General features: G+C 39.7%; 1 protein-coding gene, 1 long non-coding RNA gene and 1 pseudogene across 4 annotated transcripts in view; 1 reads left to right on the top strand and 2 right to left on the bottom strand.

Annotated features, from left to right (window-relative positions):
* The window catches only part of UTP20 (UTP20 small subunit processome component), a 95,770-nt gene extending 90,337 nt beyond the window's left edge, over nucleotides 1-5,433 (bottom strand). For both annotated transcript variants that reach the window (XM_079141336.1, XM_079141337.1), the window contains exons 1-4: nucleotides 5,223-5,433; nucleotides 4,142-4,222; nucleotides 573-639; nucleotides 323-455 (exon numbers count right to left, since the gene is read on the bottom strand). In XM_079141336.1, the coding sequence (XP_078997462.1) occupies nucleotides 323-455; nucleotides 573-639; nucleotides 4,142-4,222; nucleotides 5,223-5,267 (326 nt within the window). In that variant the 5' untranslated portion in view covers nucleotides 5,268-5,433. The remainder of the gene's footprint in view (nucleotides 1-322; nucleotides 456-572; nucleotides 640-4,141; nucleotides 4,223-5,222) is intronic.
* A 54-nt stretch (nucleotides 5,434-5,487) lies between these two features.
* LOC306661473 lies at nucleotides 5,488-7,243 on the top strand. The gene is made up of 3 exons (XR_013763882.1): nucleotides 5,488-5,565; nucleotides 5,783-5,890; nucleotides 6,844-7,243. It is a non-coding gene; the product is annotated as an uncharacterized lncRNA (long non-coding RNA).
* Nucleotides 7,244-10,951: 3,708 nt separating this feature from the next.
* On the bottom strand, nucleotides 10,952-11,799 carry LOC306661133 (putative monooxygenase p33MONOX; annotated as a pseudogene). Its single transcript has one exon. The product of its transcript is annotated as a putative monooxygenase p33MONOX (transcript).
* Between the last annotated feature and the right edge of the window lie 15,983 nt (nucleotides 11,800-27,782).

The following is a 27,782-nucleotide window of genomic DNA, read 5'->3' as shown; positions in this document are numbered from 1 at the left end:
GATAAAAAGTTCTTCAAATACTACATGTTCAGCAAAAAAATAAGGTCAGAAGGTGCACCCCTTCAAGGTTGGAGTTACCTGCTTCTACAGTATCAAAGAAAAATGGGGTTCTTTCAGGAGTATATGACAAACACAAAATTACATACCTAGGATCCTGTTTAATGGTAATGCACATTTTCCTGATATTCTGATCTAATAGGAAAGGTAAATTCTTCTTTCTAAAGTACAAATACCTGATCTAAGGCAAGGGCAGCTATAAAACACAATATTTCTTAAAAAGTCAGAAAAATGTCATCAAACTTTCTCTCGAGATGCTACTTACTCCAAAAGGGGCTGGTAGGCAAAACTGTTCTTAATTTGCAGGTGAGTCTTCAAACACTGAACTATCTCATTTTGATGATAGACCAACTGATTGAATGACTGGCACTTGTCAATAACTTCTTTATAAAATTTGCCTGGATGAAAAAAAGTGAAAAAATATGTTCTGCTTTCTATCACATCATTATTTAGTTGTTTGGAACATATAAAGTACAAATTATGAGAGAATGAAATATAAGCAAATTTAAAGATACCGAAATGTTCCGTAAGATTTAATTCTCTCCATTTCAGCAGACCCTCAAAGAAGTAGGTTTCAACCTCCTGCAAAGATTAAAGCAATCTGTTAATCAGACAAGTTCAAGAAAACCATGACCACGTTTAATAATGATAATAGTCATAATAATGATAAACTAAGAGTTTAAAGTCTTTTTAGTTGTTTTTAAAAGGGATGATAACTAACACTTTAAAAAGCAATTAGAAATAATCGTATCAACAGATGATTTATAAAAACAATACTTTAGGCTGGGGATGTAGCTCAGTAGTAGAATGACTGCCTAGCATGTACAAGGCTCTGGGTTCAATCCCCAGCACCAAAAAATAAATATTAAAAAAACCAATGTTCTGTTAATTTGGTTGTATCGAATAACTCTCTAAAGCCCACAAAACAGTCACATAAGGAATAATTCTTTCTCTATGATTTTTTGCAAGTTTAGTCACAGAAAAAAATGTACTGATTCTTTTACAGTTCTTTCATGCTGATTTTGGAAATAACTGCTAAAACTCTATGAGGAAATAACCTGGCCTTTTTATTAAAATTAAAAATTGATACGCCCTTTAACCCAGCAATTCCAGTTTTTTTGAGAAAAAACTGTAAACACACAAGTACAAAAATGTATATTCAGTTTTACTACAGTGAAGGGAAAACATAAAACAGACTAAAAGTCCAACAATAGGAAAACTGCTGGAATACCTATGGTCTATATGTACTAAACTACATTGTCTGGCTTTTTTTTTTTGTGGTGCTGGGGATTGAACCCAGGACCTTGTGCTTGCACTCTACCAACTGAGCTATATCCCCAGCCCTTAATGTGGCTATTTAAAAAGAATTCTATTAGGGCTGGGGTGTAGCTCTGTGGTACGGCATACACTTTGCATGTGTGAGGTCCTGGGTTCAATCCCCAGCATCAAAAAAAAAAAAAAAAAAACTACTACATTTATATTGAACTAGGAGTAAGTTGAATGTTGATATACAACCAAAGTGATGAAAGCCAAGTTACATAGTGAAATATGTTGGGATCTAATTTTTTGTTAAAAACAAAACAAAAACCTCCATAAATGTCAGTATAAGTTTATGAGTATGAGACAAAAGTGTGGAAGAATGTACATACACTGAACCATTAATGTTGATTTCCTTGGCAATAAGGGGACCTGTCTTTTTCTAAGTTCATTATTATGTTGGTTAGCTCATTAACACAGTACATATTATCTTGTTCTTTGAAAGATAAAGTTAATAAACGAAATTATTATCATACATGTGTATATATGCGTATGTATGTGTGTGTGTGTGTATGCAGAAAGAAAGATAAAGACAAAGAACACCAAGGCACATACCCAAACAACATGCCAAAAGTTGTTTTTTTTTTTAATGAAATTGTGCTTTGGGGGCTGGGGTTGTGGTTCAGTGATAGAACACTTACCTGGTATGTGTGAGGCACTGTGTTTGAGTCTCAGTACTACATACAAATAAATGAATAAAATATTTTAAAAAATGTATTTTAACACATTGTGCCTTGGAAACTTTTAAAAATAATGAGATAAAATAAAACTAAATAAGAATACAGGAAAAAGAAAATCCCAATAAATTTCATTCAGCGCCCACTAAGGTAGAAGAGAAATAAACATTACAATTCAAAACCTAAATGAAAAAGGTATTTCTAGCATACCACAGTGACTGACACGTCAGTCATTTATGACATACTATGTCCCTGACCTTTTGCCATGTGACTATACAGTTCCTCAGTTCCCCCCACCAAGATATGGGAGTCTATTTCCTAATCCCTTGACTCTGACCTGGCCTCATGACTTACTCTGATCAATAATGTGCAATGGAAGTGACAATGCAACACCAAAAGCAAGGTTTTAGGAGGTTTTGCAGCTTCTGCTTTTACTCTCTTGGAAAGATTCTGCCATCATAAAAAGAAGACTAGTCTATTGGAGAAAAAGAGGTATGAGGAGACTCAAGACCAACAAGCCCCAGACAACTGCAATCATGTGACTGAGGTCATTCTAGACCACCCAGCCCAGGATCCTATCCTAGGCTCTCTAACTTAACATTCTACCCCTTAGTACTTTTGAACTTTCTTGTGGCTTAAACTATAAATCATCTGCTAAATGCCAAACCTTTAACTCTACCTCTGAAGTCACCTATGCTCCAGATTCATATACCCAAATGTCTTTTGATTACTATCATTTTCATGTCCACAGGTAGTGAATATCAAACTCAACTAGTCTCAAATGCAACAAGTCATCTTCCCTCCACAACTCCGTGCTCCTCTTCCTACAACTCTATCTTGATAAGTAACATTCTCAATCACCCAGTTATAGGAACCAAAAGCTTTAACACCACTCTGCTCCTTCCTATATATCCAATAGGTCATAATTCCTATTGGCTCTTCTTCCCTAGTACCTCTGGAATTCTTCCCTTCTCTCCATCTTGACTGGCACTACCATAATCATTTCTTACTTTAGATGACTTCCTGACTCAAGGCCTGTTCTCTTTCCTCTACACTAAAGACAGATCGAAAACTTAAGCCTGATTCATATCTCTCACTCTCACAGCTTCAGCAAAAATCTGAACTTAGCATGGCATACGAAATCCTTTCTTTGTATGGTCTTAAATGTGACATGCATTCCCTAGACTCTGTTCCTTTATATAGGCTGCTCTCTCAGCCTTGTGGAATAGCCTTTCCTGTCCTGCTTGCCATGCTGACATCTACACAAACAATGAAACTCGATTCAGGTATCTAGATCACCTTTCGACACCCCTTCTATTCCCCAAAAAGGATTTAGGTTAGGATCTCTTCACTGTGAGTTCCCAAAGCATTTATGGGCTTACCTAGGTAACATCATTTAACACACTGATCCTATACAGAAGAGACAATGCGTTCAAACACACAGTGAATGGACTCTGACTAGAGCCAAATGAAGAATTAAAACTGAGGTTGAATTCTTTAAGTTAAAAGCATGTTATACAAGACCTTAAAAAGCTAGCGAGTGGAGGAATAATGAGTTGATGCAGTAAAATAAGGAAGATTTCCACCCAGAGGGATGACATAGTTAGAATGTGGTTAGAACTGGAAAATCATGTAGCCTAGTCCCCCCTTCACCTCTTTTTAATAGAGGAGGAAACTAAGCCCCAGAAAAGTGACTTCATCAAAATCACTTTAAAATCATAGCTCCAAGAATATGAATCTGTAGCACTGCTTAGAATGCACAAGGAAAAGGGAAAGCTTGAATCATAAAAGCTAGTTGACTTATCAAGTCAAATCAACTACCTATCTAGCATCACTCAACAGAACTTTCTACAAGGATGGAAATGTTCCCTGTCTGCACCTGTCCAATATAGTACCAACTAGGCACATACAGTTAATAAGTGCTTTACCTCTCAAGTATGGCTACCGAATTAGCACACGTCTAAAGCATTTCATATTCATATAAGAATGGCTTGAAAAACAATTCACTTTTATTAACAGGAAAAACTTTAAAAAGAAAGAAAAAAGACCATGAACACTTGAAGACTGGCTAATATCACACATTTTCTTACCTCCTCATAGCTTGCAGTTCGATCAATGCGGTGAATAATATCAATATTCACATTCCCCAGTCGTTCAGCAAAAGTAAGAAACTGGGAGGGAAAGCATATTTGATACATTATCATTTAGTACTTACAGCATCTTTAATATCTGAGTGCTATATAATAATCACATATGGGCAACTGTCTTGTAAAAGCAAAAAAGTGTAAAGGTTCAGAAAACCTACATGCTCTTATTACAAATAAATTAATGCTTTGTCATTTCAGACTTGTATTTTCTACCAATCATAAATTGGTTCAAGTGTTTTTTTTTGGCCGTACTGGGGATCGAACTCAGGGCCTTGTGCTTGCGAGACGAGCACTCTACCAGCTGAGCTATCTCCCCAGCCCCAATCATAAATTAAATAAACGAATTTTAAACTAAGAGCAAGCATCACTGATGAAACACAAAAGAGAAAAAACAAATGAATGGCACAGGATCTTCAACAAAAGCACTGCATTACTATTCGAAAATAATAATTCTATATATTTGCATTAAGTTCTCCCAGTTATGTCATTCCAAATAAGATTTCCAAACTAGACTGGTAAACCTAGGTAAACACTGACGATTAGATCATCTGGATCTATTAGGTCTCACACCACTACACAAGCACAGGGATCCAGCCAAGTTGTTGCAATACGAATGATTTTAAACACATACATGACCTAAAGTTTTAACGAAGACCTAGAAACAAATGATCAAGGGGCACACAGAGAAAAAGCTACAGTAGTCATTAGCTGGAAGTCACTTATCTTCTCCCGCCCCGCCCAATTCGGTTTTTAAAGATAAAGAAGCAGGGGAGATTCTGGGATAATGAATTTCACTCTAGACTGAAAGGAACCCAGGACGGCCCAAATCTCACAAACTACTGGCGAAAGCTTGAAAACATTCCCTCTCCACTTTTACTACACCCGGAATCTCCCATTTTTGCCAGTGCCTCCTGACAAGCGTCCCACGCTCTGCCCAGACTCTGCAGCCCAAAGAGTTCCTGTGCTAGTCTGACGGCTGAGGCAGGAGGGACCCGCGGCTCCCGGCCTAAGCCCCCGCGCTCACCCGGTAGGTGTTCTCGGTCTTGTGGGAAACGGGTTTTATCTTCATGGCTGAGGAGGGGCAGCGGCTCTGAGGGCCTCAGAAAGGGTCGAAGAGCTACAACCGATGGCAGCCAGGAGAAAGTGCCTCACGCGCTGTAGTCTCCGAGTCCAGTGACCCAGTCTTTTTCACGTGCGGCTTGAGCCCCTGGGCATCGCCATGTTGGGGACGGGGAGGAGCCTGAGCGGGTCACGTGGGCGGAAGAAGCGTCGACGCAGGCGCAGTCTCACGGAAGCGGGAGGAGGCGGGGCGGCGCTGGCCCGCCGGGCTTGAGGGTACGCGATTCTTTTCTCTTACTGGAGTAAAGGTTAGCGAGATGAGTGTTTTTATTATAAAAGAAAACACACCTGGGGTTTGGGATGTAGCTCAGTGGTAGAGCATTTATCTATCACGTACAAAGCCCTGAGTTCGATTCCCAGCACCCTCAAGAACGCAAAAAACACTAAGCTTGTTATCATTAGCAGCTAAGTGTCCCACTAATACCCTGCACCATGCAAAAGCCCTTTCCCTTTATAATTTTACAGTAAAGCTGATTGTGCACGCAAACCATAAAGGAAGGATGTATTTTCAAGCCTCTTTGACACCCGAGGAAGCAGATTGTGCAGCTGGTGTCCGAATTCACTCAGACTGAGGTCGCTTGATTTCAAATTCTGATAATCACTATGCTTGGAATAAATTTTAAAAACAGAAAAGGAATTATAGAGAAAAATCTTTTACTTTCATGTACTGTTACTCTTTTGGTGTTTTTCCCATTTTATTGTCTATTCATAGCATATGTTTAAACAAGTGTACAATTTTATACATACAGTTTTTAGATGTGATTTTAAATATGATCCCCCCACACACTTAACATTGATTTGTTCAAATATTTGTTTAGAGTCTACAATGGGCCAGTGTTCTAAGAGTGAAAAAGAATGTTAATTATCATATTTGGAAATATTTAGTCTGAGGTCCTTTACTTCTTATGAGAGTAATGTTCTAAGAGTGAACAAGAAACAGTGTTAATTATCATGTTTGGAAATATTTAGTCTGAGGTTCTTTAGTCTTATGAGAGTCACCCAGAGATGTTAAGTAAGCAAGTGCATACATAGCTATACATATCTACTTAGAAGTCAGGACTGGAGGTGTGATTTAAATACATTAAATGCACCTAAATACCTCAAGTTTGCGATATTGGTGACTTGGTAAGAGAATCAGTGAGGTAGAAATATACTAGTCATGGCATGGAAACAGAGCCAGTGGCCAGCTGTCCTGGACACTGAGGGTAGAGAAATCACTGTTGGATATAACAATGTGACAGTCTAATGACCTTGGAAGTAGTTTGATGTGGAGGAAAGGAAGTATTCAGGTGAAAAAGTACAGTAGGCACAACACTTTCAAACTGTTACTGGCATTATAACACAGACATTTTCAATGTCATTGCAAAGTCATTTAAAATATTTTAATGGTTCCATAGAATTTATTGATTTTACTCTTTTGGATTTTACTTTTTAATAACAAAATAATCATAAAATATTGAGATGCCCAGTGTTTAGTTGGTTTCCAGTAGGCTAAATAATTAACCGCTTTTTTTCTCTCTTTTTAGGTTATGCCTAGTCCTTTAGGGATCACATATCCCTCAGGGAAGTCTACAAAAGCTGTAGACCTTCTCCCCAGAAAAATGCAAGTAAGCTTATTTACACTAAAACATATAGATGATTTCACAGGTGAGAAACCTGCAGTTCGGGCTGAGGATGGGTAGAGCGCTTGCCTCACATGCATGAAGCATTGGGTTTGATCCTCAGCACCACATATAAATAAATAAAATAAAGGTATTGTGTCCATCTACAATTAAAAATATTTTTTTAAAAAAGAAACCTGCAGTTAACTGAGGGTGGGGATCCCTACTCTAAGTGAAGCTTCTTAACTGTTGCCAAAATTGCTACCAAATAATTGTACCCTTTTCTTTCTTTGTTATTTGCTTTTGGTAAGAGTTAGCGGGACATTGGGGGCGGGCTCTGCTCCCAGGGTCATACATGTGCATTCTCTGTCACTGCTATCTGAGCCTCGATTTACTTATATAAAACCAAGGAGAATACATTGGTTCTTAAAACGTGATTCCCTAACTGCTACACCTGCCCTTCCATGGGAACTTTGTTAGGCAAACTATTAGGCCCTACCCCAAACTACTTAATCCAAACTTCTAGGGATGGAGCACAGCCATCTATACTTTCCCAGGTCTCCCAAGTGCTTCTGATGCAAGTTTTAGACTGGGAATCACTGATTTAATGATGCTGGAGCACTTAGAACATTGTTTGATGCATACTATGTGCTACAGAAAGTGTTTACTGTTATTACTGTTCAGTCTTTATGTAAGTATTTGCTATCACTATTATTTGACTCTCCTCTCCATCCCTAGGAGGTAAGTTGTATCATCATTTTAAGTGTGAGGGTTCTGAAGCTCAGAGAACTGGTGAATGTGGAGAGACTTGAATTTGGGGCCTCTAACTTTAAGTTCAGTGCTATTTTCATGTCTCCCACATCTATTTGAAGGGGCATATTTAGAGAAATAAATCCTCGGCTGTTGTGGCATAGACCTTTATAGAATTCCTGCCAGTGTTTGTTGTCTCCTCATCAAGAACAGCATCCTAATTTCCCACTGAGGAATCATTGGTAATATCTGAGATTCAGGTTAGTTACCAGGGAGGGACTGTATTGTCCCTTGTAGTCCCTGGCCGAGTAGCTGGTTCAGAGATGGGCATGTGCTCCAAGATGGGCTAAGAGCCCTACCTGAACTATAGAGAAAGAGGTGATTCTTTTTCTTAGATTTGCCAAAATGATAGGAAACTAAAGCTGTTGGTAACCTTAACTGTCACTCACTTTATATTTGCTTGAAAGTAAAGCCTGTGCAAAAGAAAACAGGAGAGAGAGGGGAGTGGGAAAGAGACAAAAAGAGTGAAACAGAAACTGACATAGAAGCACAAAGACAGAGACAGAGAGAATTGATTAGCTTATTTGAGCCACTGAATTCATTCACTCCTTGGACTTTTAGTTCATTAATTCCACCTTTTGTTCTTAAGCCAATTTAGTTGCCTTCTGTCACTGACAACCAAAACGATACTTACAGTTAATTAAGATTTTTATGCTTCTTATAAACAAGACAAAAAATCTTAAGTCTTCCTCTAAACATGAGTATTTACACAATGAGTAAGAATCAAAAGGACCAAATACAAAATCTTCTTAAAAGTAGTCAATGTGAAGGATTGGAAAGAATATCCAACCAGGAGTCAGAAAACCAGAATTCTGATCCTACGAGGTTTAGTCAGCTCTGTCTTTGTAAAATTAGTCTTTTAAAATCTATAAAATTACCCTTGCATCAAACAAGTAATATACACATGTATACATGCTTTGAACATTGCATTATACGAAGTCCAAGAATTATTAGAGTTGCTCCCAGAACTCCTAACCTATATTCAATGATAGGTTTTTAGAAGGAAAGACTAGAGGTACATGCTTCTCAGTCTCTGGACCTGGGTGATAGAATAGTTTTAATGGTACACTTAGAATTCATCTTAAGAGCTGGGCACTGTGCTTCATAGCTGTAATTCCAGTGACTCAGGAGGTTGAGGCAGAAGAATCCTAAGTTTAAGGCTAGCCTGGGCAACTTGGTGAGACTCTGTCTCAAAAATAAATAAATAAATGAATAAATAAAAATAAAAAGGACTGGTAATACAGCTCAGGGATAATTGACTTGCCTAGCATATGTAGGGCCCTGGGTTCAATCCTCAATACGAGGAAAAAAATTGTGTGTGGTGGGGGATGTGGCTCAGTGGTTGAGTGCCCCTGAGTTCAATCCCCAGTACCTCCCCGCCAAAAAGAAAGGATACCCTAGTCCCACATTCCCAGAAATAATAAATTGGCAGCAATCTAAAGATCTATTGGCACACTTCTTAACCTCTATCTATATCATAAGAGAAAGGAAAAACAACAGATGGGGAAAATATTTGAAAATACAGCTGATAAAAGATTTGTATTCAAAATATACAAGAACTCTTAAAACTCAACAGTTAAATAATAAAAATAAAATAAAACATGATTAAAATGTGGGCATAAGATCTGAACAGACACCTCACTGATGTAGATATACATATTAAAAGATGTTCAACATCATACGTTATTAGAGATTTGATAAATTATTGAGATATCATTGCACACGAGTTAAAATGGCTAAACTGTAAGATACTGATGCCACCAAATGCAGGAAAGGACATGGAGAAGCAGAGATTCTCATTCATCACTGGTGGGACTGCAAAGAGTCCAGTACTTTGGGAGATCCTTCTTCATTTCTTTTCTTTTCTTTTGCATTCTTTTCTTTTCTTTCTTTCTTTTCTTTTCTTTTTTCTTTTTCTTTTTTTGTTGAGAAAGTAGAAAGGATTTTTATTGTCCAAACAAAAAATCATAACAGAAGACACAAATAAATTAGCTGTTCTGGCAGTTTTAGATTTCAGGACTTCTCTATAAGAAGGTCAGTTTCTTAAGTAAACAACAATCTTAACCAAAACAAAACCTCAAGCATCTGAGACAGTGTTCAAGACAAATGTACACAGTGAGGAGAAATAAAAATGCACTTTCTAAGATATGTCTTAAATAAAGATATGAGACTGATTTTGGTGAAAAATGCTTTTCTAATATTGAATACTTCCACCTCCCCTCCAAAAAGTTAAGCCCTGACCTGGATAAAGAAACTGAAATAATGGACACTAATTTTACATGAACTTCAAGTATATAATTTAAATACTTACCATCTTCTTTACTCTAAAAAAATTTAACATCCCAGGGTGGAGGGTATAGCTCAATGGTAGAGCACTTGCCTGGAATGGGCAAGGCCTTGGGCTCAATCCCCAGCACCACACACACACACACACACACAAAAAATCAATATCAAATCAATAGACTTCATTTTCTCCTTTTAGGAAGTTTCAACCAAATTGGAGTTAAATTAATCTCACTATAAAGTGCAAGAAAGGATATGCAAAACTAGTGTTTGTTGTGTGACATGTACAGGAGAAGTATCCCTCCAATAGCAGTGGCCAAAGAGGTACCAAGAATCATGAAGAACTGGCTACAGGACAAAGCAATCAATCCATTAGACTGTCCAAAAAGCAAGGAGACCAGTTTTAGCCTAGAAAAGAGGGGTCCCTGCCAAGTCTGGCTGTTAACTATACCCAGATCTTTAACAGGTCTTAGGTCCCCCTATCTGACATGCCTGGAGCACAGCAAAAGCAGAGTCAAAAAGGCCAAAGTCGCCCATACTTGTCAGCAGACACCTCTACACTGTAATGTGTTGATGCCTAGGCTGATGGTGGTAAAAAGAAGCCTAGGTTTTGGAATGGCGTAAACATTTACCTAGTAAGCAATGAACAGAGTCCTTCTCTGGGGTAAATAACACAAGAAAGGGTAATGAAGTCCCCCAAACGTCACTGCTGAGATTTTTTAATCTGACTCTAATAAAACACTACAGATTTCTTCCACACAAGAACAAACTTTGCATTGATGTTTCTCAGAATTAACTAACTCTCCACCTCTAGCCTGGTTTTTGTTTTTGTTGTTGTTGTTGTTTTGTTTAAATATACCATTCCTATGTCAGACCCAAGGTAAAAGGACAAGAAACCTTTTTCTATCCCTAATTCCTGGAATAGAAAGCACTCTAGAAGTCAGTGATGTGGTTTAAGATTATGGGTCCGTGGCAGTTGCTTCTTCTTTTCTATTGCTGCGACATCCATCTTGGGTGGCTTGAAGGTTGCTGGATCTTCAGCCATTGGGTAGCCTGGGCACAGATCAGCTTCATGGAAGAGGGCTTCTTGTCTCCTTTGTAGGCCTGAATGGCAGGACCTCCAGAATCAGACTTCTGAAGGGTTCTTGAACCAAAAAGGCTCCATTTATCTGATGAGTTTCTGTCCTTATCCTCACTTCCAGGATCCTTGGTGCTAGGATTTGGACCAGGTAAGGCTGTAGAGGAACCAGAAGAAAATCAGTCTCTGGGCCTCTGCTTAGGGGAAGAGTGAGGGGTGCTCCTTGGGGTAGACTGGACTGATGCAGGCTGCTTCTCCTCCTTTGTTATCTCTCCACTCTGCAGCTTTTGTCTATCAAGTGCTTCTGCTACTTGGAGGTACTTGGTTTCCTCCGTGGTAAGGCCCTTGTGAGGTGTATAGCCAGCATCTCTCAGTCCTGCCTGTTGCTCAAAATGCTAAATCCTCTCCTGTGTCTGTTTTGTGATCAGAGAATTCATGATGATGTGGGTAGCTTTGACCTTCACCACTGGACCTTGTGAGTGACCATTGATAGAGTCATGGCACAGGGTGGATACACTGGCCTCTCCTTCTTCCTCCTTGGCAAGGTCCTCTGGGATCACTGACTTCCAGGGAATGCTGCCCATGTCCGATGGAGAAGTAGTCACGGGTGCAGGGTCCTCAAAGGCATCATTGTAGCTGAATGCCCAGCAGCATATCCAGATGGGCAGGGACATCTTGCCTAGAGGCCTACTGGGTTCAAGAGCAGGTAGTTCTGGTTATCTTGGAGCCATTGATAGACTGGGATCCAGATGTTTTTTCCTATTTATAATTCAGAACTGAGTCCCTGCCACTTGTATTCCCACTGCCCCCAAACTGTCTGCCTCCCCAACTCCAGCATTAAAGAGGATCTGAAGACCTATTGCTCCCTGTCGGGCAACAAGGTCCGATGTACCTCCTCAGGGCTCGCCTGAGGAGAATATGGGGCCGAGCAGGATGATGAGTGTTGGCAGCAAAGGAAACACACTAGAGCTGGGAGATCTGTCAGCGCACGAGGCACAGCAGGAATCTCATTTATTGAGGAAATCACACAGCTTTTATGTAGGGTGGGGGCTAGGCAGGAACCAATCAGCTTAAAGGTCAGAAAGGCATGGGAGGTTCAAGCAGGTGAGAGTCCCATAGGACTACATGGCAAGCACGAGCTGATCACGTTCGCGGAACTGTTGTTAACCAATCCCTGATGGTGGTCCGATTTATTGTCATTAACTATTGAAACCGCCTTTGAGGCCTTGATCTTGCTCACTCGCCAGGGAGTAAGGAGTCAGCCTGAGTTAGTTAACATGTCATTAGTCCCAACAAAGACCCACATCTCTCAAGAGGTTGTGGTGCAGTTCAGACCCGAGCCATCTTGAGAGCAGTGGCAAATATGACTACCTCTACCACCAACTAGAGAGCACAAGCTTCCCATTTCTTACAAAGCTAAAATCAGGCTTACCATATGATCAGCAGTTGCACTCTGAAGTATTTATTCAAGTGAATTGGAAAATTATATCCACACCAAAACCTGCATGTGAATATTTATAACTACTTTATTCCTGCAATAGTCTAAAATGTCCTTCAATAGTTGAATGGATAAGCAAACTGTGGTATATCCTATCCAGATAATAGAATATTACTCAGGGATAAAAAGAAATAAACTATTGGTAGCAATGGCTGAGTGAAAAGAACTAGCCTAAAAATGCTACATACTGTAAACCTCAGCCACATGACTTTCAGGGAAAGGCAAAATGATGGGGACAGTAAAAAAGGTTGGTGGTTGCTAGAGGAGATGGGCAGAGGAAAGGTATTATGGTTTTTAGTTAACTTTTTTTCTGCTGTAACCAAAAGATCTAGAAAGAACAATTTTAGAGGAGGAGAGGTTTATTTGTTGCTCATGGTTTCAGAGGTCTCAGTTCATAGAAGGCTGCTGATTCCATTGCTCTGGGCCTGAGGTGAGGCATAACATCAAGATGGAAGAGTGTGGAGGAAGAAACAGCTCAGGACATGGCCATCAAGAAACAGAGAGAAAAAGAGCTCTACTCTCTGGGAACAAAGTGTGTACCCCAAAGACAGGCCCCCAATGACCCACCTCTTTCAGCCACGTCCCACCTGCCTACAGTTGCCATCCAGTTAATCCCTATCGGGGATTAATGAACTGATTAGGTTAAGGCTCTCATAACCAATCATTTTACCTCTGAGATTTCTTGCATTGTCTCACACGTAAGCTTTTGGGGGATGTAAGCAAAAATAACCAAAACAGTTTCAACACCATAACGAAAGCACAAATAACCATGACGTGAGCAGATTTAATGGATCGGCTATGCCTTTTATTCAGCAGCAGAGTCAGACATTAGAGGGGCTTACTTTCTAGGAAGAAAATGGCCACGAGTTACAGAAAGGGTTTGCGGTTTTATAGTTGAGGTGGCTTGTCAGTTTGGGTATTCAGGAAAGAGGTTGCAAAAATGTGAGGCTTGTTTTTACAGGGAAGTATTTTTACTGAGCAAGGATGGAGGGTCCAGAGTTCAGCCTTCAGTGCTTATCTTTTTCCCTCTAGGGTCTATTGTATTGTTGCTGGGAAAGGATTTGTTGGGAAAAGGTCAGTGCTTGTCTTCTTCCCAGGGACTGCCATTTTAGGATTGATGGATATCTCCTTCCCAGGGATTGTCTTGTCACTGGGAAGGAATTTATTGAGGAAGAATCAATGTCTTGCTCTCTTCCCAGGGATTGGCATTTCCCTGTTTTGGGGGTTGTCATTTCCAATATCTTTCATTCCTGATTCTGAAAGGGGGAAATGAATTAGGGCTATGGTTTCAGATCTGACTGCTTCCTGCTGAGAAGGGACAAAGTAGGGGGACCCCTCCTTTTAGAGTAATGAAAGAGAACATGGAGAACCTGGTGGTTGAGACTTAAGAAGGGTATATGTGGGAGGAGCCTCAAGGTTGTTATAGGTGAACTCTTCCTTTCGTGGTTTCAAATAGTCAGGCTGTGAATGTGGAAGGAGAATGACTTTAGGTGTTTCAGGAGGCAGTTTGGACGGAGCAGGTCACCTCACTAAAAAACTGTTTCTGTACAAAATTAAGAATAGGGAGAAGACATGTTATTATAAGAAAGGCGAAGATTAACTGATTTGCTTCTGCTAAGGAAACATTTTTCCAGTGTCTAAAATGCCAGGATCATACACCTAAAGTATGTAGCAGGTAATATAATCAGGACCCCATTTTTCCTTAATCAAGGAAATTGCGTCTCATCAAACATAGGGTGTACTCTCTATGATCTCAGGAGTCTAGGTCCTCTGGAGCATAACAAGCTTGAGTAACTTTGGAATAATATTTTCCTGATTGTTTAGTCATTTCACCCTGCTGCAAAACAAGAACAGAGATAAAATTAACAGTATAGTTATAGGTAATAATGGTTTAGTCATTTGCACCCTGTGGAAAACAAGAAAACAGATAAAATTAACAGTATAGTTATAGATAATAATCCAACTACATGTGTAGAAAAGTATTTAAAAGGGTTAATGGAAGAGATTCCTTCAATCAAACTATCCCAAAACTCTTCATTATTTTTTTTAATAATGTATTTTTTTTATTGTAAACAAATGGGATACATATTGTTTCTCTGTTTGTACATGGCGTAAAGGCGTACCATTTGTGTAATCATAAATTTACATAGAGTAATGTTGTTTGATTCATTCTGTTATTTTTCCCTTCCCCCCACCCCTCCCACTCCTCTTTTCCCTCTATACAGTCCTTCCTTCCTCCATACTTGCCCCCCTCCCTAACCCTAACTCTAACACTAACACTAACCCTACCCTCCCCCCATCATATGTCATCATCCACTTATTAGCGATATCATTCGTCCTTTGGCTTTTTGAAATTGGCTTATCTCACTTAGCATGATATTCTCCAATTTCATCCATTTGCCTGCAAATGCCATAATTTTATCATTCTTTATGGCTGAGTAATATTCCATTGTATATATATACCACAGTTTCTTTATCCATTCATCAATTGAAGGACATCTAGGTTGGTTCCACAGTCTGGCTATTGTGAATTGAGCAGCTATGAACATTGATGTGGCTGTATCTCTGTAGTATGCTGATTTTAAGTCCTTTGGGTATAGGCCAAGGAGTGGGATAGCTGGGTCAAATGGTGGTTCCATTCCAAGTTTTCTAAGGAATCTCCACACTGCTTTCCAGAGTGGCTGCAGTAATTTGCAGCCCCACCAGCAATGTATGAGTGTACCTTTCTCCCCACATCCTCGCCAACACCTGTTGTTGCTTGAATTCTTGATAATCGCCATTCTAATTGGGGTGAGATGGAATCTTAGGGTGGTCTTGATTTGCATTTCTCTTATTACTAGAGATGGTGAACATTTTTCCATATGTTTGTTGATTGCTTGAAGATCTTCTTCTGTGAAGTGTCTATTCATTTCCTTAGCCCATTTGTCGACTGGATTATTTGTATTCTTAGAGTAGAGTTTTTTGAGTTCTTTATACATTCTGGAGATTAGCGCTCTATCTGAAGTATGATTGGCAAAGATATTCTCCCACTCTGTAGGCTCTTTCTTCACATTGCTGATAGTTTCCTTTGCTGAGAGAAAGCTTTTTAGTTTGAATCTATCCCAGTTATTGATTCTTGCTTTTATTTGTTGTGCTATGGGAGTCCTGTTAAGGAAGTCTGGTCCTAGACCAACAAGGTGAAGATTTGGACCTACTTTTTCTTCCATAATCTGCAGGGTCTCTGGTCTGATTCCGAGGTCCTTAATCCATTTTGAGTTTAGTTTCGTGCATGGTGAGAGATATGGGTTTAGTTTCATTCTGTTGCATATGGATTTCCAATTCTCCCAGCACCATTTGTTGAAGAGGCTATCTTTTCTCCATTGCATATTTTGGCACCTTTGTCTAGTATGAGAAAGTTGTATTTATTTGGGTTTGTGTCCGTGTCCTCTATTCTGTACCATTGATCTACCTTTCTATTTTGGTACCAATACCATGCCGTTTTTGTTACTATTGCTTTGTAGTAGAGTTGAAGATCTGGTATTGCAATACCCCCTGTTTCACTCTTCCTGCTAAGGATTGCTTTAGCTATTCTGGGTTTCTTATTCTTCCAGATGAATTTCATAATTGCTTGCTCTATTTCTGTAAAGTACGTCATTGGGATTTTAATTGGAATTGCATTGAATTTGTATAACACTTTAGGTAGTATGGCCATTTTGACAATATTAATTCTTCCTATCCAAGAACATGGAAGATCTTTCCATCTTCTAAGGTGTTCTTTAATTTCTTTCTTTAGTGTTCTGTAGTTCTCATTGTAGAGGTCTTTCACCTCTTTTGTGAGATTGATTCCCAAGTATTTTATTTTTTTCGAGGCTATTGTGAATGGGATAGTTTTCCTAATTTCTCTTTCTGAAGATTCATCACTTATGTATAAAAATGCGTTGGATTTATGAGCATTGATCTTGTAACCTGCTACTTTACTGAATTCACTTATGAGTTCTAAGAGTTTTCTGGTGGAATTTCCAGGTTCCTCTAAATATATAATCATGTCATCAGCGAACAGGGATAGTTTGAGTTCTTCTTTTCCAATTCGTATCCCTTTAATTTCTTTGGTTTGTCTAATTGCTCTGGCCAGAGTCTCAAGAATGATGTTGAATAGAAGTGGTGAAAGAGGGCATCCCTGCCTTGTTCCAGGTTTAGGGAGTGCTTTCAGTTTTTCACCATTTAGAATGATATTAGCCATGGGCGTAGCATAAATGGCCTTTACAATGTTAAGGAATGTTCCCACTATCCCTATTTTTTCTAGTGTTTTGAGCATGAAGGGGTGCTGTATTTTATCAAATGCTTTTTCTGCATCTATTGAAATAATCATGTGATTCTTGACTTTAAGTCTATTGATATGGTGAATGACATTTATTGATTTCCGGATGTTGAACCAACCTTGCATCCCTGGGATGAAACCCACTTGATCATGGTGCACTATCTTTTTAATGTTTTTGTATGAGATTTGCTAAAATTTTGTTGAGAATTTTTGCGTCGATATTCATTAAGGATATTGGAAATTTTCTTTCCTTGATGAGTCTCTGTCTGGTTTAGGTATCAGGGTGATATTGGCTTCATAGAATGAGTTTGGGAGGGTTCCCTCCTCTTCTATTTTATGGAATATTTTGAGAAGTATTGGAATGAGCTCTTCTTTAAAGGTTTTGTAGAACTCGGCTGAGAACCCATCTGGTCCTGGACTTTTCTTTGTTGGTAGGCTTTTGATGACTTCTTCTATTTCAGTACTTGAAATTGGTCTATTTAAATTGTGTATGTCCTCCTCGTTCAGTTTAGGCAATTCGTATGTCTCTAGAAACCTGTTGATGTCTTCGAAATTTTCTATTTTGTTGGAGTATAGATTTTCAAAATAGCTTCTAATTATGTTTTGTATTTCAATCGTGTCTGTTGTGATATTTCCTTGTTCATTCCGAATTTTAGTGATTTGGGTTTTCTCTCATCTTCTCTTTGTTAGTGTGGCTAAAGGTTTATCAATTTTGTTTATTTTTCGAAGAACCAACTATTTATTTTGTCAATTTTTTGTATTGTTTCTTTTGTTTCAATTTCATTGATTTCAGCTCTGAGTTTAACTATTTCCTGTCGTCTACTACTTTTGGTGCTGGTCTGTTCTTCTTTTTCTAGGGCTTTGAGCTGTAGTGTTAGGTCATTTATTTGTTGAGTTGTACTTCTTTTATTGAATGCGCTCCATGAAATAAATTTCCAAGTACTGCTTTCATAGTGTCCCAGAGATTTTGATATGATGTTTCTTTGTTCTCATTTACCTCTAAGAATTTTTTAATTTCCTTCCTAATATCTTCTGTTATCCATTCATCATATAATAGCATATTGTTTAATCTCCAGATGTTGGAATAGTTTCTGTGTTTTACTCTTTCATTTATTTCTAACTTCAATCCATTATGATCTGATAGAATACAAGGCAGTTTCTCTATCTTCTTGTATTTGCTAACATTAGCTTTGTGGCATAATATATGGTCTATTTTAGAAAAGGATCCATGTGCTGCTGAGAAGAAAGTGTATTCGCTCTTGGTTGGATGGTATATTCTATAAATGTCCGTTAAGTCTAAATTATTGATTGTGTTATTGAGATCTATGGTTTCTTTGTTCAATTTTTGTCTGGAAGATCTATCCAGTGGTGAGAGAGGCGTGTTAAAATCACCTAGTATTATTGTGTTATGGTCTATTTGGTTTATGAAATCGAGAAGGATTTGTTTGACATACGTGGATGAGCCACTGTTTGGGGCATAGATGTTTATGATTGTTATTTCTTGCTGATTTATGCCTCCCTTAAGCAGTATGAAATGACCTTCTTTATCCCTTCTGACTAACTTTGGCTTGAAGTCCACATTATCAGAAATAAGGATGGATACTCCAGCTTTTTTGCTGAGTCCATGTGCATGGTATGTTTTTCCCCATCCTTTCACCTTTAGTCTATGGGTATCTTTTTCTATGAGGTGAGTCTCTTGTAGGCAACATATTGTTGGATCTTTCTTTTTAATCCAATCTGCCAGTCTATGTCTTTTGATTGATGAATTCAGGCCATTAACATTCAGGGTTATTATTGAGATATGATTTGGTTTCCCGGTCATATGGTTCATTTTTAAATTTTATTTATTTATTTATTTGACACAACTTGTTTCCTCCTTTATTTGACAATTCCTTTAGGATAATTCCTCCCTTTGCTGATTTGCTTCTTTGTTTTTCATCTCTTCCTCATGGAATATTTTGCTGAGAATGTTCTGTAATGCTGGCTTTCTTTTTGTAAATTCTTTTAGCTTTTGTTTATCATGGAAGGATTTTATTTCATCGTCAAATTTGAAGGTAAGTTTTGCTGGGTATAAGATTCTTGGTTGGCATCCATTTTCTTTCAGGGCTTGAAAAATGTTGTTCCAGGCCCTTCTAGCTTTTAGGGTCTGGATTGAAAAATATGCTGATATCTGTATTGGTTTCCCCCTGAATGTAATTTGGTTCTTTTCTCTCACAGCCTTTAAAATTCTGTCTTTATTTTGTATGTTAGGTATTTTCATTATAATGTGCCTTGGTGTGGGTCTGTTGTAATTTTGTGTATTTGGAGTCCTATAAGCCTCTTGAACTTGATTTTCCATTTCATTCTTCAGATTTGGGAAATTTTCTGATATTATTTCATTGAATAGATTGTTCATTCCTTTGGTTTGTTTCTCTAGGCCTTCCTCAATCCCAATAATTCTTAAATTTGGCCTCTTCATGATATCCCATAGTTCTTGTAGATTCTGTTCATGATTTCTTACCATCTTCTCTGTTTGTTCAACTTTGTTTTCAAGGTTAAATATTTTGTCTTCAATGTCTGAGGTTCTGTCTTCCAGGTGTTCTATCTTACTGGATATGCTTTCTATGGAGTTCTTAATTTGGTTTATTGTTCCTTCATTTCAAGGATTTCTGTTTGGTTTTTTTTTCAGTATCTCTAACTCTTTATTGAAATGATCTTTTGCTTCCTGTATTTGCTCTTTGAACTGTTGATTGGTGCGATCATTCAATGCCTGCATTTGCTCTTTCATCTCATCATTCAGTGCGTGCATTTGCTCTTTCATCTCATCGTTTGCTTCTCTGATCATTTTAATTATGTACATTCTGAACTCCTTTTCTGTCATTTCTTCTGCCATGCTCTCATTGGGTTTTATTGATGTAACATCTAGATTTGTTTGTGGCATTTTCTTTCCTTGTTTTCTCATATTATTCAGGTATCAGTGGACCGCTGAGATATTGCAGATTTCCTCTATTGACTTACAGTGTCCTTGAAGATTTCTATATATATCCCCTCTTAGCCTTCAGTAGGCTGAATTCTTGGAGGAAGTTGATAATGTGGTGCGCCACAAAGAAGCTGCTTCTCTAGGAGTGGTGGCCTTCAGGTGGGGTATAATCCCTGCTAGTGGGCAGAGGTGCCTCCACTTGTTGACCAATGGTCATCTAAAGGGGAACTAGGCTGCAGGCTGAGGCAAATCCTGTTGGGCCTGTGTCTGTAGTTTTACCGTCCTTGTGGGGAAACCTCACCCAGCAGGGAAGACTCACCCAGTGGGGAGGTCTCGCTGGTCAGTTCCCCTCCTAGAGGTTCCCCTCAATTTACAGCTACCGCCTGCGCTGGGCTGCCTTCCTCTGTAAAGTTCCCAGGGGCCCGGCCCTACCTCCTGGGCCTGGGAGCCTCACCCTTCGCAAATGAATCTCCTTAGGCTGCCCCTCCTCAGAGAATCTGCCTGCAGGCCTGGAACCTTCGCTCCGCCCTAAGCGTGTCTCTGTGCGGCTCTTCCACCCAGAAGCCTCCTAGATCCTGGGACCCTGTTCTGCACCTAATCGTCTGGCTATGCGGCCCCTCCTCTGAGCAGCCACCTGGGGCCCCGTACAATCTCTCTGAGTCCCAGAGACCCACCGCTCGCCTCTTCCTCCAGACAGCCGCCCAGTATTCCGGTGCGGTCACTAGGAGTCCGAGCAACTCACTGTGTGCCTCCTCCTCCCACCAACCGCCCGTAGCCCTGGCCAATCACTCCGAGTCAAAGTGACCCTCCCTGTTCCTCCTCCTCCTCCAGGTAACCCCCCAGGTGTTCAGGAGCGGTCGCTCTGTGTGGCTCTGAATCCACGTGACCCTCTGCACACCTCCTCTGGGCAGCCGCCTGGACCTCTGATGCAGCCACTCGAGACCAAGCAACCCACCACGCTTCTCCTCCAGGCAGCCCCCCTGTGTTCAGGAGCGGTCACTTTAAGTCCAAACAACTCACCACTCGCCTTCTCCTCTGAGCAGCTGCCTGGAGCTCTAATGCAGTCACTGCAAGTCCAAATGACCTGCTGCGCTCCTCCTCCTCCTCCTCCTCCTACTCCTCCGGGCAGGCCCCGGTGTTCGGAAGTGGTCTGAGTCCAAACAGCTCGCCGCGCCGCTTCTCCTCTGGCAACCACCTGTAGCTCTGGTGCAGTCACTTCTAATCCAAGCGGCCGCGCTCCTCCTCCTCCTACTCCTCTGGGCAGGTTCCGGTGTTCAGAAGTTGTCTGAGTCCAAACAGCTCACCACGCCGCTTCTCCTCTGGCAACCGCCTGTAGCTCTGGTGTAGTCACTCCGAATCCAAGCGGCCACACTCCTCCTCCTCGTCCTCAGGGCAGGAGTGTTCAGAAGTGGTTGCTCTGAGTCCAAACAGCTCCCCTCGCCGCTCCTCCCCTGGGCAGCCGCCGGAGCCCCAGTGGTTGCTCTGAGTCCCAGCGCTGTGCTGAGCGGCCTCCTCTCCGATGCTCCCAGTTGTCCAAGTTCACTGCTCCAGCGGGGATAGGGGCATCTCGCTGGCAGCTCTACTTCACAAAGTTCCCTGCGTTCCGGGACTACCGCCCCATCCGGGACGCTTCCCCAATGGGAGAGAGTCACCCGGCTGCTTTGAGTTGGTCCCAAGTCTCTCAATATCTCCTCTTTTGACTCCTGAGTCCTGGAGCAACATGAAATGCAGCCACCCTCTAGGCCGCCATCTTGAAACCCCTCTCTTCATTATTAAAAGTAGATGTTATTGCTTTAGCCGTGACCAGAACCTGAGATTGTAATTTCAACACATCCAAAGAAGCATTATGAAAAGGATCAGGTCCCACTAGGTGATTATGTACATTTTGCCCTTGGATCTCAGTATCATTATATGGAACTTTAGTAACACAAAATTGGGTAATGTTATAATGGCACTGAAATCTCTGAGCCCATCCAAATTTTGTTCTCCTAGCCATATTATAGAATCTTTTAATTGTTAATTTTGCTCAAAATTTCCTGATCAATATGTACTTGAGTTTGCCATGTCTCAGTAAAATTCTTTTGGAATTGTTGATGGTAAGGAGTAGTTGATGTAATGCCACCACTGCAGTAGATGCAGAGGTGATGATTCCTGCCAAGACGATGATGCCAACTATCAGCCACCAGAGAAGGTGTTTGGCAAGGTGTTTCTGGTGTCACAGCAGTTCCTGCATGATTGATACTAAAGGGGTCACCTGCCATTACTGTTTTAATTTTACAGGGAGCCAGGTGACTCTTGGTCCTTTGAGAATCATAACAGTTTGTTTTGGACTTTGACATATAATTCAGTTGACATATTGTTGCATACAGTTTTCACACTTAACATGATATATATTTTGTGGGGTGTTATATTGTACTTGAATGGGTTCAGACAATAAAACTTAGTGTTCAATACACATGCAGTGAGATAGAATTCCTTATGAAAGGAAATATTTATATAGGTAACATTTTAAAACTTATTATGATAATCATTGTTCCGAATCCAAAATGACTCCTGAGTCAGGCCCACCCTCCATAATCCAGGTGGTCCTAGAGCTGTTTAATCCTGTCCTTATCAGTCTCGATTGGTTTACATAGAAACAGCATTTTTCCTCAACCACTTTTGCAGGACAACAGATGCCAGTGAGTCCAATTGATTTTGCAAAGTCAGTACTGAATCAACAACCTGTTGGATGTTTTAATAACCTGTTTTGATAAAAAATTTTTTACTTTGTCCTATTTAGTTATACATGACAGCAGAATGCATTTCTATTGAGAGTGGTGATGAAGGATGGGAGAGCAGTTACTGAGATCAGGGGTCTCTGATGCCCTCATGGCTGTGGCATGCCCAGGAATGTTTCTGTGTAAGGGTACAGGATGCCTAGCCACTGTAGCAATGCCCTGCATGAGGAGGCTGGGTGCAAGAGTCCTATCAATTCTAAACTTAAAAAAATTTTTTTTTAATTTTTCTATTTTTTACAAACTGAATTTTGATTCATTGTACACAAATGGGGTACATCGTTTCATTTCTGTGGTTGTGCATTATGTAGATTCATACCATTCGTGTAATCATACATGTACATAGGGTAATGATGTCTGTCTCATTCCACCATTTTTATACCCCCCTCTCATTTGCCTCTACATAATCTAATATTCCTCTATTTTTCTCTCACTCCCCCACCCCCATTATATATCATCACCACTTATCAGGGAAAACATTCAGCCTTTGGTTTTGTGGGATTGGCTTATTTCACTTAGCATGATATTCTCCAATTCCATCCATTTATTTGCAAATGCCATAATATTATTCTTCTTTATGGCTGAATAATATTCCATTGTGTATTTTTTACCAGTTTCTTTATTCATTCATCTGTTGAAGGGCATCTACGTTGGTGCTACTAAAGATTGCTGGTGTAATTCTTTAGACCTGCATCTGCATCTCCACCTGATCCCAGCTTAATCTTTAAGATCTGTGTCTGTGAATCTTTATTTTCCAATCCCCCTTCACCCCTCGCTGGACCCCAGAGTGGACCCCAGAATTTACCCACTGATTGTGATACATTTAAATTCATTGTACACAAATGGAGTACAACTTTTCATTTCTCTGACTGTACATGATGTAGAGTCACACCATTCATGCAGTTATATATAGGGTAATGATGTCCATCTCAGTCCACCATCTTTCCCAACCCCTACCAACTCTCCTCCCCTCATTTCCCTCTGCACAATCCAAAGTTCTTCCAATCTTCCCTTACTACCGCCCCCCATTATGTATCATCATCCACTTATCAGAGAAAACATTTGGCCTTTGGCTTCTTGGGTTTGACTTATCTTGCTTAGCGTATTCTCCAACTACATCCATTTACTTCCAAATGCCATAGTTTTATTCTTCTTTAAGACTAAGTAATATTCCATTGTGTGTGTGTGTGTGTGTGTGTGTGTGTGTGTGTGTGTATATGCCACAGTTTCTTTATCCATTCATCTATTGAAAGACATCTAGGTTGGTTCCACAATTTAGCTCTTGTGAATTGAGCTGCTATAAACATTGATGTGGCTGTATCTCTGTAGTATGCTGATTTTAAGTCCTTTGGTATAGACCAAGGAGTGGGATAGCTGGGTCAAATGGTGCTTCCATTCCAAGTTTTCTAAGGAATCTCCATAGTGCTTTCCAAAGTGGTTGCATCAATTTGCAATTCCACTAGCCATGTATGAGTGTTCCTTTTCCCCCACATCCTCACCAACATTCACTGTTGCTTGCATTCTTGATAATTGCCATTCTAATTGGACAGAGATGAAATCTTAGAGTAGTTTTGATTTGCATTTCTCTAATTACTAGAGATGTTGAACATTTTTTTCATATATTTATTGATCAATAGTATATGTTCTGTGAAGTATCTGCTCAGTTCCTTAGCCCATTTTTTATTGATTGGGTTATTTGTATTTTTTTTTTTTTTGAGTTTTGATTGTTTATTTCTTTCCTTTTTCATATAAATTTTTGGAAGTTTATGTGACAGTTTTTAATAATGGCCGTGCTTAACAGCTGTCTTACAAAATTCCTTGAGTTTTAACAGTTGAGCTGATATGAGCTGCTCCAGTACACCAGCCTCACTCTCCGTTTACCTACCGTCATTCAGGACCAGCTGCTGGGACCAACCTTATTCCTAAGCAGTGCTTCCTGGGTCAGTCGTTTCTCAGGGCAGCACTAACCCTCTCATTATCTGCTCTAATCTTCGTGTTCCAGTTCCTTGGTACTCATGGTTCTTCCTTGTTTTACAGAATATTTCCTACTGATATCAGCACTCTTACAGAGGCTTCTTTTTATTCTGAATGCTACCGACCCTCTGAATGGAAGTACTAGTTTCTTTCTGACTCCCTTTTTAGACAAGGTGGCTCAAGCTGTGTCAGTTCTGCACTGCACAGGGGCACTGTGCAGCAGAGACTGTTGCTGGGGTCATCACAGGCTGTATTGTTTCCGAGTGCTTACCTGTCCCACCACTGCTTGAATCCATGCCTGACGTTGGGGCCTCTTTGACTGTAGCATATGACTCTTACCTTCTTTTTTTTTTTTTATTGTAAACAAATGGGATACATGTTGTTTCTCTGTTTGTACATGGCGTAAAGGCATACCATTTGTGTAATCATAAATTTACATGGAGTAATGTTGTTTGATTCATTGTTATTTTTTCCCTTCCCCCCACCCCTCCCACCCCTCTTTACCCTCTATACAGTAGTTCCTTCCTCCATACTTGTCCCCCTCCCTAACCCTAACTCTAACCCTAACACTAACCCTTCCCTCCCCCCCATTATGTGTCATCCTCCACTTATTAGTGATATCATTCGTCCTTTGGCTTTTTGAGATTGGCTTATCTCACTTAGCATGATATTCTCCAATTTCATCCATTTGCCTGCAAATGCCATAATTTTATCATTCTTTATGGCTGAGTAATATTCCATTGTATATATATACCACAGTTTCTTTATCCACTCATCAATTGAAGGGCATCTAGGTTGGTTCCACAGTCTGGCTATTGTGAATTGAGCAGCTATGAACATTGATGTGGCTGTATCTCTGTAGTATGCAGATTTTAAGTCCTTTGGGTATAGGCCAAGGAGTGGGATAGCTGGGTCAAATGGAGGGTCCATTCCAAGTTTTCTAAGGAATCTCCACACTGCTTTCCAGAGTGGCTGCACTAATTTGCAGCCCCACCAGCAGTGTATGAGTGTACCTTTCTCCCCACATCCTCGCCAACACCTGTTGTTGCTTGAATTCTTGATAATCGCCATTCTAATTGGGGTGAGATGGAATCTTAGGGTGGTTTTGATTTGCATTTCTCTTATTACTAGAGATGTTGAACATTTTTCCATATGTTTGTTGATTGCTTGTAGATCTTCTTCTGTGAAGTGTCTATTCATTTCCTTAGCCCATTTGTCGACTGGATTATTTGAATTCTTGGAGTAGAGTGTTTTGAGTTCTTTATAGATTCTGGAGATTAGTGCTCTATCTGAAGTATGATTGGCAAAGATATTCTCCCACTCTGTAGGCTCTTTCTTCACATTGCTGATAGTTTCCTTTGCTGAGAGAAAGCTTTTTAGTTTGAATCTATCCCAGTGGTTGATTCTAGCTTTTATTTCTTGTGCTATGGGAGTCCTGTTAAGGAAGTCTGGTCCTAGACCAATAAGGTGAAGATTTGGACCTACTTTTTCTTCTATAATCTGCAGGGTCTCTGGTCTGATTCCGAGGTCCTTAATCCATTTTGAGTTTAGTTTCGTGCATGGTGAGAGATATGGGTTTAGTTTCATTCTGTTGCATATGGATTTCCAATTCTCCCAGCACCATTTGTTGAAGAGGCTATCTTTTCTCCATTGCATATTTTTGGCCCCTTTGTCTACTATGAGAAAATTGTATTTATTTGGGTTTGTGTCCGTGTCCTCTATTCTGTACCATTGATCTACCTTTCTATTTTGGTACCAATACCATGCCGTTTTTGTTACTATTGCTTTGTAGTAGAGTTGAAGATCTGGTATTGCAATACCCCCTGTTTCACTCTTCCTGCCAAGGATTGCTTTAGCTATTCTGGGTTTCTTATTCTTCCAGATGAATTTCATAATTGCTTGCTCTATTTCTGTAAAGTACGTCATTGGGATTTTAATTGGAATTGCATTGAATTTGTATAGCACTTTAGGTAGTATGGCCATTTTGACAATATTAATTCTTCCTATTCAAGAACATGGAAGATCTTTCCATCTTCTAAGGTGTACTTTAATTTCTTTCTTTAGTGTTGTATAGTTCTCATTGTAGAGGTCTTTCACCTCTTTTGTGAGATTGATTCCCAAGTATTTTATTTTTTTCCAGGCTATTGTGAATGGGGTAGTTTTCCTAATTTCTCTTTCTGAAGATTCATCACTTATGTATAAAAATGCGTTGGATTTATGGGCATTGATCTTGTAACCTGCTACTTTACTGAATTCACTTATGAGTTCTAAGAGTTTTCTGGTGGAATTTCCAGGTTCCTCTAAATATATAATCATGTCATCAGCGAACAGGGATAGTTTGAGTTCTTCTTTTCCAATTCGTATCCCTTTAATTTCTTTGGTTTGTCTAATTGCTCTGGCCAGAGTCTCAAGAACGATGTTGAATAGAAGTGGTGAAAGAGGGCATCCCTGCCTTGTTCCAGTTTTTAGGGGGAATGCTTTCAGTTTTTCACCATTTAGAATGATATTAGCCATGGGCTTAGCATAAATGGCCTTTACAATGTTAAGGAATGTTCCCACTATCCCTATTTTTTCTAGTGTTTTGAGCATGAAGGGGTGCTGTATTTTATCAAATGCTTTTTCTGCATCTATTGAAATAATCATGTGATTCTTGACTTAAGTCTATTAATATGGTGAATTATGTTTATTGATTTCCTGATGTTGAACCAACTTTGCATCCCTGGGATGAAACCCACTTGATCATGGTGCACTATCTTTTTAATATGTTTTTGTATGCGATTTGCTAAAATTTTGTTGAGAATTTTTGCGTCGATGTTCATTAAGGATATTGGTCTGAAATTTTCTTTCCTTGATGAGTCTCTGTCTGGTTTAGGTATCAGTGTGATATTGGCTTCATAGAATGAGTTTGGGAGGGTTCCCTCCTCTTCTATTTTATGGAATACTTTGAGAAGTATTGGAATGAGCTCTTCTTTAAAGGTTTTGTAGAACTCGGCTGAGAACCCATCTGGTCCTGGACTTTTCTTTGTTGGTAGGCTTTTGATGACTTCTTCTATTTCAGTACTTGAAATTGGTCTATTTAAATTGTTTCTGTCCTCCTCGTTCAGTTTAGGCAATTCATATGTCTCTAGAAACCTGTTGATGTCTTCGAAATTTTCTATTTTGTTGGAGTATAGATTTTCAAAATAGCT

This window comes from Sciurus vulgaris (assembly GCF_902686455.1).
Source record: "Sciurus vulgaris genome assembly, chromosome: 5".
NCBI lineage: Eukaryota > Metazoa > Chordata > Mammalia > Rodentia > Sciuridae > Sciurus > Sciurus vulgaris.
This window is presented reverse-complemented; position numbering and strand designations above follow the sequence as displayed.